Here is a 17673-nt window from a genome sequence, read left to right on the forward strand (position 1 = left end):
TAGTTTGTATCTCACAAAGCTTATTACAACTTTAAGCCATTTACTTATCAGAATACAAAGGTGGCTGTCTGTATCTTAATCTAGCATTGTGATAAAACCACAAATACCACCTCACCTGTCCCCAATAAAAGCATCATGTAGGAAGTATATCTGCATGTCCATTAATTAATCTACGAGTTAAAATGTCCAGGTGTGTTCTTTTTTTATTTACCCTGAACCTTTATGAACAGCAGCCAAATGGCCCTGAACGCTCCATGCCCCGGGCCACTGCTGCTGCTGGGGAGTAATACTGTCAACAAGAAATGAAACAAAGCTGCGTTTGGGAAAACAATAATAAACATGATTTTTAAAATGAAAATTACAGCAGATTATTATTAACATATATTATTCCTCCTTTGCAGAGGCACAGCATTGTGAATGGACTGATCAGGATTTCACAACCAATCAAACAATCCTCCATCAGGACTTTGGTTACCTGGGAAAACTTTGGGATGGGTTTACAGGGCAGTAGCCCAGAGCTCTGATTTTTGGGGGTGGCCACAAAAGTTTTTATTATTTTAATGAATGCATATTTTGCAAACTTTGTACTTAATATAAAATGTATAAGCTTCAATAAGTTGAGTTGTCTGAATATTTTTGGATTTTTATGAATATAGACAATATTCAAGTATTTCAAAAGATTATAGTACATTTCTTTGGAAACGGCATGGAGCTATTGAACTTAACATGAATCAATTCATATTTGAATTGATTCATGAATGAATGAATTAAAGCAGCAAACGTAATCATTTCCTGATGTAAAGGATTACCTATTAATGTACTGTAATTTGCATTAGTAAAAGCTTTTTTCCTTAGTGGTTAGGAAACCAAACCTTGCTCTAGACCCAAATCCAGCACTGCTGATTACACATGTAACTGATGTCTAATTTATTTTGTCCTTTAATTCTGTGAGAAATCATCATTCTTCATTAATTGTGGTTATTTTCTTATTTGCTTCTTGGAACGTAGAAAAGCACTGAACTATTAACTTCCTCTTCTTCAGCCAAATGCAGAAATGTGTGATTTAAAACTATTACTTTTAAAGTTAACAGAAAACATGAACACTAGGGGACTTACTGAAGCACAATCTACCCCAAAAGTTCAGGGTCATTCTTAAAATACTGTCTTCACTGCTGCTTCTGTGGCAAATTACTACCCTGATAATCTGCTCTTATCCTAGTATAGGTGCTGTAGTCGATGAATAAGTGCCCTGGGTGTGCAAATAAAGGAATGAGTTCTGTTAAGAAATACTGCATCCAGCTGAAGTTTATGTAATATTTCATAAAAACATGATTTCCCCCACTAAAGCACTAAACGTATGTGGGCCATGCATTGCAAAAGCACCAGGTGAAATACTTTAGATAAGATCAGAGCAGAGAAGCCACAGTATTTATAGTTGCTATGGCTACCAGTGATAACCCCACCCAAACTGTAGACAGAATCCAAAGCATAAGCACGCTACGAATCAGGTATGTTGTTTCTGCCTCAGGCTCTGCTGCCCCCCTCAGGAAGTCCTGGGAGATGACAGAACAGCCCATGACTAGTCTAGGGCGTGCCATATTGCACAAGAATGTGAAATGCTTTCTGACCCAAATCTACACCCAGGGTCTGCTTTCAGAATGCAGTCTGTCATAGAATGATGAGGCAGCTCTTCTTCTGTATTTCAGGCTCTGGTGTGAGAAGTTTCACTTCCTGTTTCTCTATCTGCTGCTATAGACAACCTTGTCTTTACATTCTTCTCATGAAAATAATACAAAAAAATTATAGGCTGAACAAAAAATAGTTTTTGGTAAATGGCAAAAAAAAAAATGTTCTGGAAGGTTGGTTGATAGACCTTATCTGTCACTCACTCTGACACACACACACACACACACACACGCACACACGCGCACACACACACACACACACACACACACACACACACACACTTCTTTGTACAAGCTCAAGTGGGATGGGGGTTTGGTGTCCATAGTAACAATGCCTACAGGATGACACAGGGACAGCCACGACTGTTCTGTTTCCCAGTTTGTTGAGTTGGAGGAGGAGGACTCTCCATCTCCTGAAACCGTCTGAATGAGGAAGATGGAAACAGACAAAATAAAAATGGGATCAGATTCATATTAATACACAAACTGTTAACACTGCATTATGACTGGTGTGTGAGTGTACTTGGAGTCTAATTATTTACATCCAAGATATCTTAAAGGTGACATACTATACTAACTTGAACAAGTTAGGATATGTTTATGGGCTACAAAACATGTTAATTTTTGCACAAAATAATTCTCAGATTATGAGATTTCATCTCCTCAGTTTTGCTTTTTTGAATGAGCTGTTTTAACTCATTAGATGTTAATTATATACAAATTAATAATAATAATAATAATAATAATAATAATGTTTTTAAAATGGCTCGTTTTCCAGACACCATTAAACATCAATGTCTTGCTGGAAACAAAACAGAATATTTTTTCTTTACTTTAGTTTTCTCTTAATGGAAGAGCAAAAATGTGCAGGAAGTATATTTTGCACAATAGGTTCCATTTATGCAAGTAAACATTTACATGTTTGACTTCCAAGTTTCATCAGATCTGCGGCCGTATGTCTTGGACACTCGGGTGAAGAGAGGTGCGGAGCTGTCCACTGACCACTACCTGGTGGTGAGTTATCTCCGGTGTTGGGGAGGGTGCTGGTCAGACCTGGCAGGCCCAAACGTGTAGTGAGGGTCTGCTGGGAATGTCTGGCGGAGTCCCCTGTGAGACGGAGCTTTAACTCCCATCTCCGGCAGAACTTCGACCATGTTCTGGGGGAGGTGGGGGACATTGAGTCTGAGTGGACCATGTTCCGTGTCTCCATTGCCGAGGCGGCTTATCGGAGCTGTGGCCACAAGGTTGTTGGTGCCTGTTGCGGTGGCAACCTTCGAACCCGTTGGTGGACACCTTCGGTGAGGGATGCTGTCAAGCTGAAGAAGGAGTCCTATCGGGCCTTTTTGGCCTGTGGGACTCCAGAAGCAGCTGATGGGTACCAGCGGGCGAAGCGGCATGCAGCTCGGGTGGTCGCAGAGGCAAAAACTCAGGCGTGGGAGGAGTTTGGAGAGGCCATGGAGAAAGACTTCCGCATGGCTTCGAGGCGATTCTGGTCCATCATCCGGCGTCTCAGGAGGGGGAAAGCAGTGCAGCACCAACACTGTTTATAGTGGGGATGGTGTGCTGCTGACCTCAACTCGGGATGTTGTGGGCCGTTGGGCAGAATACTTCGAAGACCTCCTCAATCCCACCAACATGCCTTCCATTGAGGAAGCTGAGCCTGGGGACTCTGGGTTGGGCTCTCCAATCTCTGGGGATGAGGTTGCCGAGGTGGCTAAAAAGCTCCTTGGTGGCAGGAGTTCCATAAGGCTCTGGATGTTGCAGGTTTGTTTTGTTTGACGCAACTCTACAATATTGCATAAACATTGGGGGCAGTTCCCTTGGATTGGCAGACTGGGGTGGTGGTTCAAAAAGGGGGAACGGAGGATGTGCTCCAATTACAGAGGGGTCACACTCTTAAGCCTCCCTGGTAAGGTCTATTCAGGGGTCCTGGAGAGGAGGGTCCGTCGGATAGTCGAACCTGGGGGCTTCCCCGGGAGTATGAGGCCCTTTGATACAGGCTGTCAGGTCCCTGTATGACCGGTGTCAGAGTCTGGTCCGCATTGCTGGCAGTAAGTCGTTTCCGGTGAAAACTGGACTCCGCCAAGGCTGCCCTTTGTCACCGATTCTGTTCATTACTTTTATGGACAGAATTTCTAGGTGCAGCCGAGGTGTTGAGGGGATCCATTTTGGTGGCCTTAGGATCGCATCTCTGCTTTTTGCGGATGATGTGGTCCTGTTGGCTTCATCAACTGTGATCTGCAGCTGTCACTGGAGTGGTACACAGCTGAGTGTGAAGCGGCCGAGATGAGGATCAGTGTCTCCAAATCCGAGGCCATGATCTTGAGCCGGAAAAGGGTAGAGTGCCTTCTCCGGGTCAGGGGGGTCGTCCTGCCCCAAGTGGAGGAGTTTAAGTATCTGGGGATCTTGTTCAAAAATGAGGGAAGAAGTGAGCGGGAGATCGACAGGCGGATTGGTGCAGCGTCTGCCGTGAAGTGAGCGCTGTGCCGGTCCATCATGGTGAAGAGAGAGCTTAGTCAAAAAGCGAAGCTCTCGATTTACCGGTCGATTCCCACCCTCATATGTGGTCATGAGCTTTGAGTCATGACCGAAAGAATGAGGTCCCAGATACAAGCGGCCGAAATGGGTTTCCTCCGCAGGGTGGCTAGGCTCTCCCTTAGAGAAAGTGAGAAGTTCAGTCATCCGGGAGGGACTCAGAGTGGAGTCGCTGCTCCTTCACGTCGAGAGGAGCCAGTTGAGGTGGCTCAGGAATCTAATAAGGATGCCTCCTGGACGCCTCACCGGTGAGGTGTTCCAGGCACATCCCACCGGGAGGAGGCCCCAGGGAAGACCCAGGACACGCTGGAGGGACTATGTCTCTCAGCTGGCCTGGGAACGCCTTGGGGTTCCCCTGGAGGAGCTGGAAGAAGTGGCTCGGAAGAGGGAAGTCTGGGCCTCCCTTCTGAAGCTGCTGCCCCCGCGACCCGACCCCGGATGAAGCAGAAGAGAATGGATGGATGGATGGATGGATGGATGGATTTCCAAGTTAAACATGTAAGCATCCCAAATGCTGCGATGTACTGGCCTGTCCAGGGTGACCGAGCTGGAGGGAGGCACCCCTCATGACCCCACTAGGGATGAGTATGTGAGAGGAATGAAAGAAGGAAGGGACGGACAGACAGACAGAAATGAAGAAAGCCTCTACCTGATGATCTGCACCAGCTCCATGAAAGCTTCATCCACATTGTAGCGATTCTTGGCAGAAGCTTCCATGTAGTGGATCTTGTTCTCTCTGGCAAACGCCTGAGCGTCCTCCCTGGAGATCTGCAAACACACCCAGCTTCATGTGAAATCAAGTAAGGACTCACAGAACGAAAAGGCCAACTAACACCGTCAAATCTCTGATAAGTCCCTATGTAGTTGTGTGAATGATTCTAATCATTATAGTACACAAGCTATAAAAAGATGAATTGTTAAAAGAACAATACACTCAGATCAGTAATTATGCCAAAAATGTATTAAAAAAAACAATCATACATTTTGCATTTAACAAAAGAAAACCCTTTGTCTGTAATGTTCTATCCAGAACTTCTCTGGTGTCATTAACACATTATCTATTATTCACATTTTGCTATCCAGTTATTAACCAGTTAATCCAGAAAATGGTCAACAAATCAGCCCTACACAGATCTGATTTGTTAAGTCAAACAGTGTTGCGGAGATCTGCTCATTAGTTCAGATGTGGGTGCATGAATAGACACATTTGTGCGCACACACACACGCACGCACATACATTAGTGTGCCACTCTGCAGCACTTCTCAGCAGGTGAAAGAAATCTGGCCCAATCAGCAGCACCCTCAACTCAGGTAAAAGAATCCACCAAACACTTAGTTGGTTTTGCAACAGAGCTGAGAAAGGCAAACACAGCCTCCAAAGTAGCATTTCATGGGAAAGGACTTAAATTAAACAAGGACTACCGGTAAGCCATTAACTGAACTCAATTGAAATGTAATTTGATTTTGTTTTGCATTTGAGAAAAGAAATACAGAATTTATTGAACAGATTGCACTGCTAGTTTTTACAGTTTGGTTGCATTAAATTTAATATTTAATGTAAAAACTTATGTTCTAAGAAAAAGAAAAAAAATGTAATTCTAAAATGTTTGGATTTGTTTGATTCAACCAAACATGTAATTTAATAATTTAATACTTGAATTTATGGTTATAATTGTGAAAAATATATGTCTAAGGTTAAAAAGTGGAATTGGTCATTAAGATAAATTACTAACTTCAAGTCCTCTTTTTCAAGTGTGGGAAGCCATGAAATTATAGAACACTTGACAAACAGAAAGGGTTTTCATATGTTGATAGGATTTTTTTAGCTGCAGAGGAATCCTTTTCTATAAATGATCAACCACAAAATTATTTTAGGTAATATTTTTATTTTCTTATCTTAACAGGAATTTGTTTGTTTGCATATTTTACCATATTTCTATTATGTTATATTATTAAGGCTTAAATAGGCATATTTGCAGAATATGCCTATTATCTGCTTAATCATCAGAATAATCAATTACGAAAACAATTACTAACTACAGTTCAACTGCACTCTCATAATATTTTCCCAGAGGTCTTGAAAATATTTTGGGGCCTTTGTTTTTTAGGGTCAGCAGTGGTTTTGACGACATGGAGGCCAATTTTGCAAAATTTCAATGACTTTCTCATTTCTTTAGATCAGTGCATGATGAGTTGCTTTTTGAGATCTTTTAGCCCACGTCATGTTGTCAAGCAGGTTGTATTATGATTTCTTGATTCTACTTGTCATGCACTAATAGGCTCTGAGTGTGGCTTGTGAAACTGAACTAAAATAATGTGGTTAATCACAGTAAATTCCGGTAACACTTTATTTGAAGGGGGGTGAATAAGAGTGACATGACACTTTCATAAACATGACATATCACATGTCATGAACATCAATAAGCCTTCATGAATATTTATGACTGTTGTCATAAAGCGTCACTCGGTAAATTATGACACTTTTAATACAAAGTTGACATTATTCAAAATGTCTTTGTCATGACATCTTGACATTAACCAAGAAATCATTACTGTTTAAACTTTACCTTTAATAACATAAAGTTACCTGATTTTTAAAGTGCAATCAGTAATAATTTTATAACAAATTTATATCAGTAATGATTTCTTGGTTAATGTCAAGATGTCATGACAAAGACATTTTGAATAATGTCAACTTTGTATTAAAAGTGTCATAATTTACCGAATGACGCTTTATGACAACAGTCATAAATATTCATGAAGACTTAGTCATGTTCATGACAGGTGTTATGTCTTGTCAGCCTTATTCACCCCCTTCAAATAAAGTGTTACCTAAATTCCTGATTTAAAGTCTTGGCTATTATTATTCTTGGCTTTTGACCCCCCCACTGATGTTACAACAGTTGATCTGAATGTCAACAGCGCCTAATACAAACCTTCATCAATCAATCCCCCTTCCCCCCAGATGGTGGTGGGTTGATTGATGAAGGTGGTTCGCCCAGGGCACCCAGCGGGCTAGGACTGCCTCTGCGTACCACTCTATGCTGCTCCAGGTCAGCCTTGTTTCCAATCAGCACCATGGGAAAGTCGTCTCGGTCTTTTACCCTCAGGATCTGGGTGTGGAACTTCTGGACCTCATGAAAACTGTATGGATCACAACAACAAACAGTGAGCACTCCCAGTATGTATATAAGCACTGACTTACAAAAAAAGAAATGATAGACATGCCCTGTGATGGACTGGTGACCTGTCCACAGTGACCCTACCTCTCGCCTGTTGACAGCTGGAGACAGACACAAGCACCCCTCCTGACCCCATTAGAGGGAAGCATGAATGATGGATGGGGGAAAAAAATCACTCATAGCTTAATCTGAGGATGGGTCACAGTGTATTGTACATAAAATTATTTTAAAGCATCATTGATTATTTTTGTTATGAGCACCAGTTGAATCTTTAATATATGCAATATTCTGAGTTGAGGCCCTGTTTCTAAGAAAGTTGACTACGTACCAATTAAGCTTATTAGCAAACCCATACATCTTTTGCCTCATGAAAAATTATACATTTTTCAGCTTTCTTTGTTAGCAAAGACTCCAAAGCAGTCTTAACTATTTGTATTTTGTTAAGTTCTTCTGATGGACATCATTTGTGTTTGGTCTGAACTTCATGCAGTTCCAATAGAAGTTTTATTTATTCCTCCCTGCTATTCGTTTTAAGTCTAGGAGAATCAGCTACAGAGAATCAGCCCTAGATCATAAGCTTTTATGGTATCCCACAATAAATCAGGAGATAAATCAGGAGTCTTATTCTTCTTAAAGAAATAAAAATGTTGGGTCTTGGTTCAAAAATACACCATCTCCACAGTCACCATCACCATCTCATGACATCTAGGAAGTACTTTAATTAGAAAAACAAATAGGTAATGTCACCAGTACTATAACTTTTAACATTACTTAATGAAGTTTTAGGAGTGAAAACAAACTTTATACTGCAAGTTTTATGTACACTGGAATAAAATGTAAATGGCAATAAGCCACCTGATCACCTGATCAAGTTCACTACAGGTGTCAAGTACAGCCTTAGCTCTTCTGCACATTTGGTATCAAATGTCCAGAAACTCTTCTGGAGCCTCAGCTCAGGTGATTTATCCAACATGGAGGCAAAATAGCAGTTGAAATCACTAGCCACGACTGTAATATCATAAATCCAATCTGCGAAGGAGGCGAAAACCTGAGGTATGAAGTCATTAGATCGCACAGGGTGAAATAAATGTTAAGGAGGGACACCAACTGACTATTTATATGGCCCTTTAACATGATATACCTGTTGCACTACTCAGAACACAAAATTAAATACGCCCCCTGGTGGTGATAAACACGGGAAAAGATAATCAGCTCCTACAGAAACACCTCTGCTTTTTCTGGTAAAAGATTTGCTAAATACTTCCCCAACCCCATCGTGTCTCCACTTCAGGTGTTCATTAGTTGTCAAGTGTGTTTCTTGCACCAGTGTTTTGTTTTCAAAAAGCTACAAAATTTCTTCCACTTAGTATACTTAATAGGACTAAGTACACTCTCCACATTCCAACTGCAAATTTTTAATGAAGCCAAGTCACTGGTCATCTTTTGTCACGAAAGCTTACATGCTTAAATATAGATGAGACCTGGAAAAATCCCAAGAAAATAAAAATTATAGCAAAATCTAGACTTATTTCACTTTGACTGAGGTCAAACTGTTGTGTTCACAGCCAGACTTTAAAAAGAAACTGGAAGAAGAGTTAAAAGGAAATGAACAATATAAAAAAATCTAAGAAAGAAGTGACAACAATTTATCCATTAGTTAATATGAACGAACCTCTTATTATAATAATTATTTTAAAAAACAAAGAACTGTGTCAGTGCTTACCAGACTGACACAGAATTTATAAAATAGAAATTAAAAATAAAAACACTGCTTTGCTGAAACCCAACACAGCACTATGTACAAGGGACAAAAATCAAGACTGATAAACATTGGGATCACACTAAACCCATCAAGGGGTGAAAGCTAACCTCCCCACACAAGTATAGGGACTAATGAAAAACCAGTTATTTTTTTAAACCAAGAAAGCTTTAAATGTGCAAACACATTTCAGCTTCTGGGCCACAACTAGCAACAAAAAAGATTATAAACTTGGCAACAAGCTTGTGAGCAAATGAATGTTGAAGTCTAGTGTGCATAGTTCACTAAGTGGACCTATACACAACACCTTGAATAACATGCGGCCCGTAAATCTATATCTCTCACACTATTCAGACCTGGTATATTGAGGGAAGGTCCTCATAAAAAGGTAGCTACATCTTTGGGATGTTTAGAGACTTTTTCCCGCCTGTTATGATCGATCCTGAAGCACAGCCGGTTACAGCATTGACACCATGATCCCTCTCTAGCTGCTCCTTCACCGAGTAAAACTCCTGCTGCGGAAAAATCCTCAAAGATCATGATCCGGCCATCTTTTGTCCTTCTTGCTATCTGCATAATCCAAGCTTTCTCTTGAAAGTTGTGGAGCTTCAATACAACTACAAGTTGGGGAGATGAAGAGCAAGCCTAAAGTTTCCAAATAAAGTTCAAATTCACATTCAGAAATACTTTATTGGTCCCAAAGGAAAATTAAATATAGCAAGTGAATAAATTGAGATTATTAAAAGGGTGATTGTAGCTGGTGATGGATGTTGGCAGGAAAAACCTCTTGTAATATCCTGTATTACAGCGAATCTGAAAAAGCCTCTGACTGAAGGCACTCTGTTTTCTCCAGGCATTCTCATGAAGAGGATGGTCAGGGTTTCCCAGAACTGTTTTGATTTTATGATGTGCTAAAGACCCAAATATTGAGATGCAGATTTGGTTATACAGATTTGATCCAGTGTATAATATGTAACGTATATAATATAATTTTTAAAAGTTAATGTGGAATACTTTTTCACTTAAAAACAGTTTTCATGCTTCAAACTTGAGACTGTAAGTGATTTTTGAATGATGCTGTATTTCAAGCAAAATGTTTTCTTATTATTTTTTACTAGAATTTTTGGTCACTATTGCTGTCATTACCAAAACTCTTTGTAAACCCAACCCTAACTTTAGTCATTCAGATGCTAGAAACACACAGACTGTAATGGAAAATGTTATGTTCTCACCCCTCTTCTGCTTTAGGTATTTCTGCATAGTGTCATCATGAGATTGGTCAAGCTGCTCTCAAGACTTCTGCAGTGTCATATACTATCCTTAATCCTGGAGACTAAGGTTTACTTTCCCAACATATAACTTATCTGCTCTTTTAGCATCAGAGAACATCCTCCTTTCCTTAACAATAGACAAATGACCAGACCATCTGTGTTGGGTTCCACAGAATCCCTGGTACATCACTTTCAGGGATTCACACCTCTCGTCCAATCAAGTCTCTCTTCTCTGACCAGAACCTATAAAAGGAAGCCAGATCCACTGTTGGTCAGAGCAGACTTGACAGACTCCTTTGACTCTATCTTTCTGTTCTCACCTCGCAAGGTTTTAATACATTTCTTATTTTCTTCTCATCCAAACTCTTTCCACGACAACACGCACACACACCAGGTCATTACCTGCCCCGGTCGTTGAGAGCAAACACCAGTAAGAAGCCTTCCCCAGACCGCATGTACTGCTCCCTCATGGCACCAAACTCCTCCTGGCCTGCTGTATCTAGAACTGATACACACACAAAAATTAGACTAGACACTGAATATTTTAGCGACGGCGAGTCCAGTTTTGTGAAACAAATAAAATACAGTCACCACTGTCAGCTTGTTAGCCCTTCAGGAGTTCTAAATCTGGGTGTGTCCTTTATTACTCAATCTTTGGACTTATTGGGTCAGCATTGCCATTAGTAGTTTCTGCTGCAGACATTTGTTCATTTGTCATGGTGGTTCTCTAACAAGAACACAGGTGTAAATTTAAAATCTAAATAAATACAAAGTAAATTATTTCTCTCCCAAATGTAAAGTCAAACATGCAAAACAATCTAAAAAGCAGCTACTAAACACACAAGAAAGAAATCATTCTTGAAAACACTGCAACAGATCAATAGCATGTGAAGAAGTCAGGGGTGTGTGTAACAAAAGCATCCGGCAGAGCTTTTGGTGCTGTCCACTAGTTGTAGGTTTTTTTGTTTTTTTTTTACAAAGCAGAGATTTCCTTCTACATTTTAGGGTAGAAGTTTGTCATTTTGCAAACTTCTTGTTTGCAAAATGACAAATCTTCTGGTTGGAAGCAAGAGATTCAACAGATCTCAATCTGATCTGTAAGTGCAGCTTGACAAATCTGAAAATGTGTCAAGTTGCACTAAAAAGAGAATCAGATGCTGCTGCTGAATAATCGTAGGAAATAAAAGCAATTAAATAAAAGCTACAAGCAGCGCTGGCGACCTTCGCTGCTCAGTGCCGCTCTGGCCTGGTGGTAGTGATAGTCTCCTGTAATATTCCCAATAACATGATTTCTCCATTAACTTAAGAGGTTTGCTGGCATTATGACAGGAGAAGGATACATCAGTGGGATGTTAACATCTGTGGAAAACTATGTAAAAAAAAAAAAAAAAAAAAAAAAAGACAAGGACATCTAAAAAAAATAGAACTGGTACTTTAGTACTTTAAATGTCATTCCTTTCTCTAAATTCAGTGTAATTATTCCATGAAAAACAACTAAAAGCTTTATTTGTTGTTACAGCTAACTAATGTTATAATTAACATTAGTTAGTTCTCTTTCATTTCTATTCCAAAGACTCACAGGTTGCAAACCCTGGACCTAAACTGACTTGAGAGAATCAGAGAAGGAGAAGGTTTAAATCAAAGGACATTCATGAATTAGAATGGCATAGTCAAAGTTCAGACATAATTTCAACTGAGAAAGTACACAGCTGTGCTACAACCAATCTGAACAAAAAGTGATTCAACAAAGTAGTGACTCAGGTGCTACAAAACTTTGTTAGTCTATTACATGAAATACCTTTCACTCGTGGTTGTGATGTGGCAAAATGTGAAACAGTGAAAGGGGTGTGAATACTTTTCCTAGGCACAGTAGAGTCATTTTCATAGATTTCTAACAGTTAGCAGATGTCCAGAATTAGGATGGAGGTTTATCTGATGATGTCATGAAATGGTGAAAAAGCAGCATGACCCAACTCCCTCAGCTGACCTGCTTCAAGTCCAAACAGGCCAGATACACACACACACACACAGCAGGGAGCAAACATACACTGCCTGAGTCTTCTCACATTGTGGGCTGTGACACAATTGGAGTGAATCAGTGGAATGTGGTGCAGCCTTACTGTCTAGCCGAGTCTCCTTGCCATCCACAGTGCACACCTTGGTATAGGAGTCTTCAATGGTGGGGTCGTAGTCCGACACAAAGTAGGACTGTAGGACACATTCAGCGTTAGTGGTGGAGCAGTTTACACAGTGTACTGATTTCTTCTACTTTCTCCAAACAAAAACATCCTTCCATCTTAAACTGCAACAAAGACATTGTTTGGTCCCATTATTCACCTGACCAACATTTAAATAAGCCACTTGTTGGAGAGCACTGAATGCTGGGGCTCGTTCACTCCAGCCCTGTTTAGTCGGCTTTAATCGAACTCTAGTTTGCTTGTCAAGAAAGTCCAGTTTGTTTGGTGAATGTGCAATTGAACTGAATGCTGGGGTCAAAGTTCACCCAAAAAAGTGAACTACAGCCTGCCAAAAAACCTAGGTCTCAGTTAAATTGAAGTGAACACTGGCACTGGTGAAGTGCATACTAAATCACCAAGCTGACCGGAGGCTGCTCCCAAGCAGTGCATTATGGGTAAACTACAAAAACAAAATGCCCTAATCTAAAGCAAGCAGGAGAAATTTATCATGTTTTTATTTAACCGAAGACAAAAGAGAAATCCTACAACTGCTCAAATTTGACCCTACTCCATTTTTGCTCACATTTTGTGAAATATAAGCATGTTATGTCTTCTTCAGAGGTTTGTGTATCATTTCCTTCAGTGGTTCTTTGGACCAGCCAGTTATGTGGAGATTTTACATTATGCTGTCTAACCAACCACTTTTATGAAAACTAAATTCCTTAAGGAAAGTGAACATTGTTGGCAGAAAAATGCACTCTGAAAAATAATAAAAACATTTCAAGAGGAGTTGAAGAACCCAGTCATGTCTGAGTGTTGATCTGATATCCAAATAAATTCACATCCAAGGAGGTCTCAACTCCTAGATTATTCCCTGCCTTTAAACTTCCAGTACCCCTGGTATCGTTTTACTGAAGAATCCCAGCTAGAAAATGGAGGATAGGACTTCACAAAATACAACATGTTTGCAGAGTGGGAAAGAAAAAACAAGATGCCAACTCTGCTTTTAGTGGATTTGGGTTAATGACATCACATCAATCAAGCTGACCAGCTGGAACTACTAAACATTGTGGTGGAAACTTCCTGACTGATTTTGACTGTTTGCCCAGTTCATCCTCACTTAATTGTATTTTACTGTTGGAAATTGTCCCAAAACCCACATAGTGTTCTCCAACTTCTCACCTTCTGGATGCCACAGTGCAGACTAAAAAAATGTCTATGAAGAAAAGTCTGCCAACTAGCTTTAACTGGTCTGTGCTGCTCTTCATCGAACCAAACCATTGCAGTGGATTCTTTCATACATAGTTTGTGATCTGTGAAACCTTCAGTTTAATCTGAAAAAACATGTAAGGAGCCATTTCAGTACATCTTAATGCATTTACACCACTATGGATTGAGTCCTGCTGGACTCCTGGTCAAACTGGGACTGAATGGCAATGGGTGAGTTAGGTGGTTGAGCATGTGCACCTCAACGCAGAACTCCTGGGTTTGATTCTCATTCTCAGACCATTTGTCTTCCCCTCTCTCTCCACCCTACTTGCTGTTAATGAAAGTAACAGAAATTACCTTTTTAATGACTTCAAAAAGTCATTAGAACTAAAAACAATGACTTTTTGTTTTTAGTTCAAATGACTTATTTTGAAGGGTCACCAGATTATGAAAGTTTTGTTCTGTCTGATGATTTTAATGCCTTCTGGGCATGTAGAATACATTGCTCAAAATAGGAACAGAATCAGACTTTTGTGTCCAGGTGTGAAAAGTATGAGTTTTAGAACCTTGAGATGAATGTCCAGAACACTTAAAAACAGCAAACTGGTCCTTTACTCGGGGTGACAAATCATAACCTAGCTTCAGGACAACCCGCATGAAAAAGGGGCGAACTGGTCCTTTACTTCCATTGAAGAATCACAACCGAACTTCAGGGCGAACTGGTCTTTTACTCCCAGCGAGGAATTTCACCCTGACTTCAGGACAATCCTCATGACAAAGCAAGCAAGCAGACCGTTTCTGTAGAGAGAAAGTTCATGTACCTACCTGGATGAACTGGATGGTCAGGGCGCTCTTGCCCACTCCACCTCCTCCCACAACCACCAGTTTGAATCTCTCTTCTTCCCCACTCATTCCTGATGGGGAAACTTTCTTTGAAAATTAAAAAGCGTTTCAAGGTCTGATTCACCAGGTCTCGCCCAAAAAGTCCAAAACAAAATCCCCCCAGTCCCTGTAGCGTTACCGGAGCTTCAAACACGGACACACGGCACTTCTACCGCCACAGTTTCAGACTCAAACTTATCATGCGCATGTCTTTTCTCTCCCCGACGACGTGTTAGCGGACACAGCCACACCTGGGTACCAAAGTCCTCCGAAGTCCGGCGGTGTAGTTTAGGACCTAGTTTCGTCTTGATTGAGTTAGGACAGAAACAGCTCGGGTGCTGGGCTCTTCCCTATTCTTTCTGCTTGTCTTCTACCTCAGCCCTGAGCAGCTTCTGAGGGCGGAACTGCTTCCTCTTTAACCCTGTGAGAAACCTGAAGCAGCGGGGCTGAGCTCGCTTTCTGACGAACTTTCACAGAGCAGCAGCCTGTGGTCTGTGTCTGACTTTCCTCTTTGAAATGCCTTGTTGATTTGCAGTTCATTAATCCTGAAAACTGTTCCTATCAACTCAAGTTTCATGTGTCACTTTCCTTATTTGGTCATACGGGATGTCAGTGACATCATTTCAAGTATCTCGCAGGATATACAATCAGCGCAAGCTCGGAAAACTTTTTCAGAGAGCAGTTTCATGCTCATAAACTTTTCTGTCTGCTAAACAGGTTAAGTTTAGCTCAGCTGGTCAAGAGCGGAAACGTTAGAATGGATATAGATTTTAAAAGACGTGTTAAATAATGTAAGCTCCATTCAAGAATAACTCAAGAGCAGAAAAAGCCTACGTAGAAGAGTATGCCTCAGGCTACACAAACTACGTGGACATTTGCCAAAACGTCACAGTCCAGCGCCACCATGTAGACTCCAACACTGAAGCCGTTGTTGAGCTGTTGAAAAGCCAAGAAGAAACTATTTGTACCCATTTACCATTTCCTTGTGTCACCCAGTTCCAACCATTGACTTCAATGTGAAAGTTTAACATTAAGTGGTGTGCAACTGTGTTGGATAAAACGATTCTGTGTCCTTCCTCTGTCTCTTTTATCTGCTCACATACACAGGGCTGGATGCTTACATAACCATAACATTTAAGGCAGGCACAGTCTTACATGTCACACATAAACAAAACCTGATTAAGACCAACAGCCTCAGAGAGGGAGCAGAATGAGGTAAAAGCAGAATTCGAACAATCTTTTCTTCACTTGGTGTCGCCCTTAAGGTGAGCTGAGTGGAGCCCAGCTGGACAGTGAACGTCGTTCTGTGGCTTCCATTTGTATGAGTTGCATGGTTTGCAACATTTTATCATTTTCAGCAGTAAAGGCTGTTTTATACTTAACCAAATCTCATTATTTCTCAAGGTAATGACAGTATGGTCCTGAAACTAGTAAACGGACCCAGGTGGTGCACAGAAGGGAAAATGGGTGAAGTACAACAACTGTGCAGAGGGAGGAGACAATTTAGTAAACTATTTCCCACCCCAAAGCCACCCACCTGCGTGCAGACGAACGTTATCGTACAGCAACAAATTTATGAAGTAATTTTCAATTTTAAACTTTATTTAGCAATGGGTCAGAGCAGGAGTGAGGTGCATGTGATGTGCTTTTTATCAGCGAAAACAACGAAATTGGGCTGTTCAGACTGCTGTGAAAAAAGTCTATACGGCCAAAAAATAAAATAAAAAATCTGATTAGTGTTGCGTTTGCTTACTGTGAGTACACAACCTAAGATACTAGCAGTTTGGGAGCTACCATTTGACCAAAACACCTTTGAAAAGCTTATAGTTGACGGAGATCACTTCAACAACTCACATCTTCTATCTAGTTGGCAAACCTGCTGACCAGTAAATATGGAAAGATCTGACAAAGCCACGTTAAAGAAAATAAAGGCAGCAGTGAAGAATGGTGTGAAATGTGCAAAGCTCACTGATTTTTTTTTTCTCAAGAAGACAAAAGACTAGCACCTAGCGTAAAAACGAAGCTAATGTATCCACAATAAGTAACTAAGCTAAACAACTGTCTGAGCTTAATTATAGGTGATGGCTAGTAATACATTTTTATGTATTTAAAATAGTCTAAATACAGGGACATAAAGGTTGTTTCTATTTCTATTCTATTCATGTCATGAGAAGTGAATGCTGCAATCCTGCTGGGTTTCCTTACGTAGAAAGTTTTTTTTTTTATTAATTTGAGTAATGAATTGAGTTTAATGCACTGATTAATGACTAAGATGAATTGTAATGCATGTATGTATGTATTTACTTTTATTTTTTGTAAAGTACCCTGTGATGGCATTTGTTGTGAAATGGTATATAAATACACTGAATTGAACTGCTGTTTCAAAGAAGAGTGATCAATGCAGACAGCTTTCAGGAACTTGTTTTTTGTTGTTGTTGCTTTTGCAGCTTGGTAAAGCACATTTCACCAAATATTAGTATCATTTTGAACAGGCATAACAGCATTAAGTTTAGAGCTCTAACATATGTTTTCTGTTTTGAGTGATTTCAATAATTTTCATAATTTGGCTTCAGAATAAAAGTCTGGTGTAATTACAATGCAAACTTTTATTTTATAAATAAAATAAAAATAAACTTTTATTTTTATAAATAAAATAAGTACCAAGCATATAACAAGATTTATATTCACTTCAGAATGGCAGGACTTTGAGTTAACACTTTCTGAATTAGCAAGATACTGAAGAACAAATTCCATTAGCAAGTCTTTAAAAATGTCAATATGTTTTAAAACAAGCAGAACATTCAGCAGGTCAAGTCCAGAGAACTGTAAACTCTTTATCATATACAGTAGTAAAGAAGATTGAATACCAGCAGACCCCTCATACCACATTTAGTGTTTGTCTTATTACATGTCAAAGCCTATCTTTGTGGTGGTTGACATTTTCTGTTTCTGTTTTATTGCCTAGAAGTAATT

The 17673-nt window shown here is 40.1% G+C and overlaps 1 protein-coding gene across 1 annotated transcript; it reads right to left on the reverse strand.

The window, feature by feature from the left end:
* On the reverse strand, positions 1-15295 carry LOC148152413 (ras-related protein R-Ras2-like). The gene is made up of 6 exons (XM_088003607.1): positions 14644-15295; positions 12553-12640; positions 10835-10937; positions 7256-7364; positions 4870-4988; positions 1-2108 (listed from the first exon to the last, which is right to left on the reverse strand). The coding sequence occupies exons 1-6, from the start codon at positions 14728-14730 to the stop codon at positions 2021-2023; spliced, it is 594 nt and encodes a 197-aa protein (XP_087859733.1). The 5' UTR covers positions 14731-15295; the 3' UTR covers positions 1-2020.
* Between the last annotated feature and the right edge of the window lie 2378 nt (positions 15296-17673).

The sequence above is a fragment of the Poecilia mexicana genome, unplaced genomic scaffold (genome assembly GCF_051168715.1).
Source record: "Poecilia mexicana isolate PSO_F unplaced genomic scaffold, ASM5116871v1 ptg000071l_RagTag, whole genome shotgun sequence".
Classification (NCBI taxonomy): domain Eukaryota; kingdom Metazoa; phylum Chordata; class Actinopteri; order Cyprinodontiformes; family Poeciliidae; genus Poecilia; species Poecilia mexicana.

Excerpts from the sequence above, each read along its gene's own strand:
- LOC148152413 (XM_088003607.1), bottom strand. The coding sequence starts at position 14,730 with ATGAGTGGGGAAGAAGAGAGATTCAAACTGGTGGTTGTGGGAGGAGGT. Across the intron at positions 12,641-14,643 it reads TGACCATCCAGTTCATCCAG|TCCTACTTTGTGTCGGACTA; the intron begins GTAGGTACATGA and ends TGTGTCCTACAG. Across the intron at positions 2,109-4,869 it reads GAGCTGGTGCAGATCATCAG|ACGGTTTCAGGAGATGGAGA; the intron begins GTAGAGGCTTTC and ends TTCCTCATTCAG.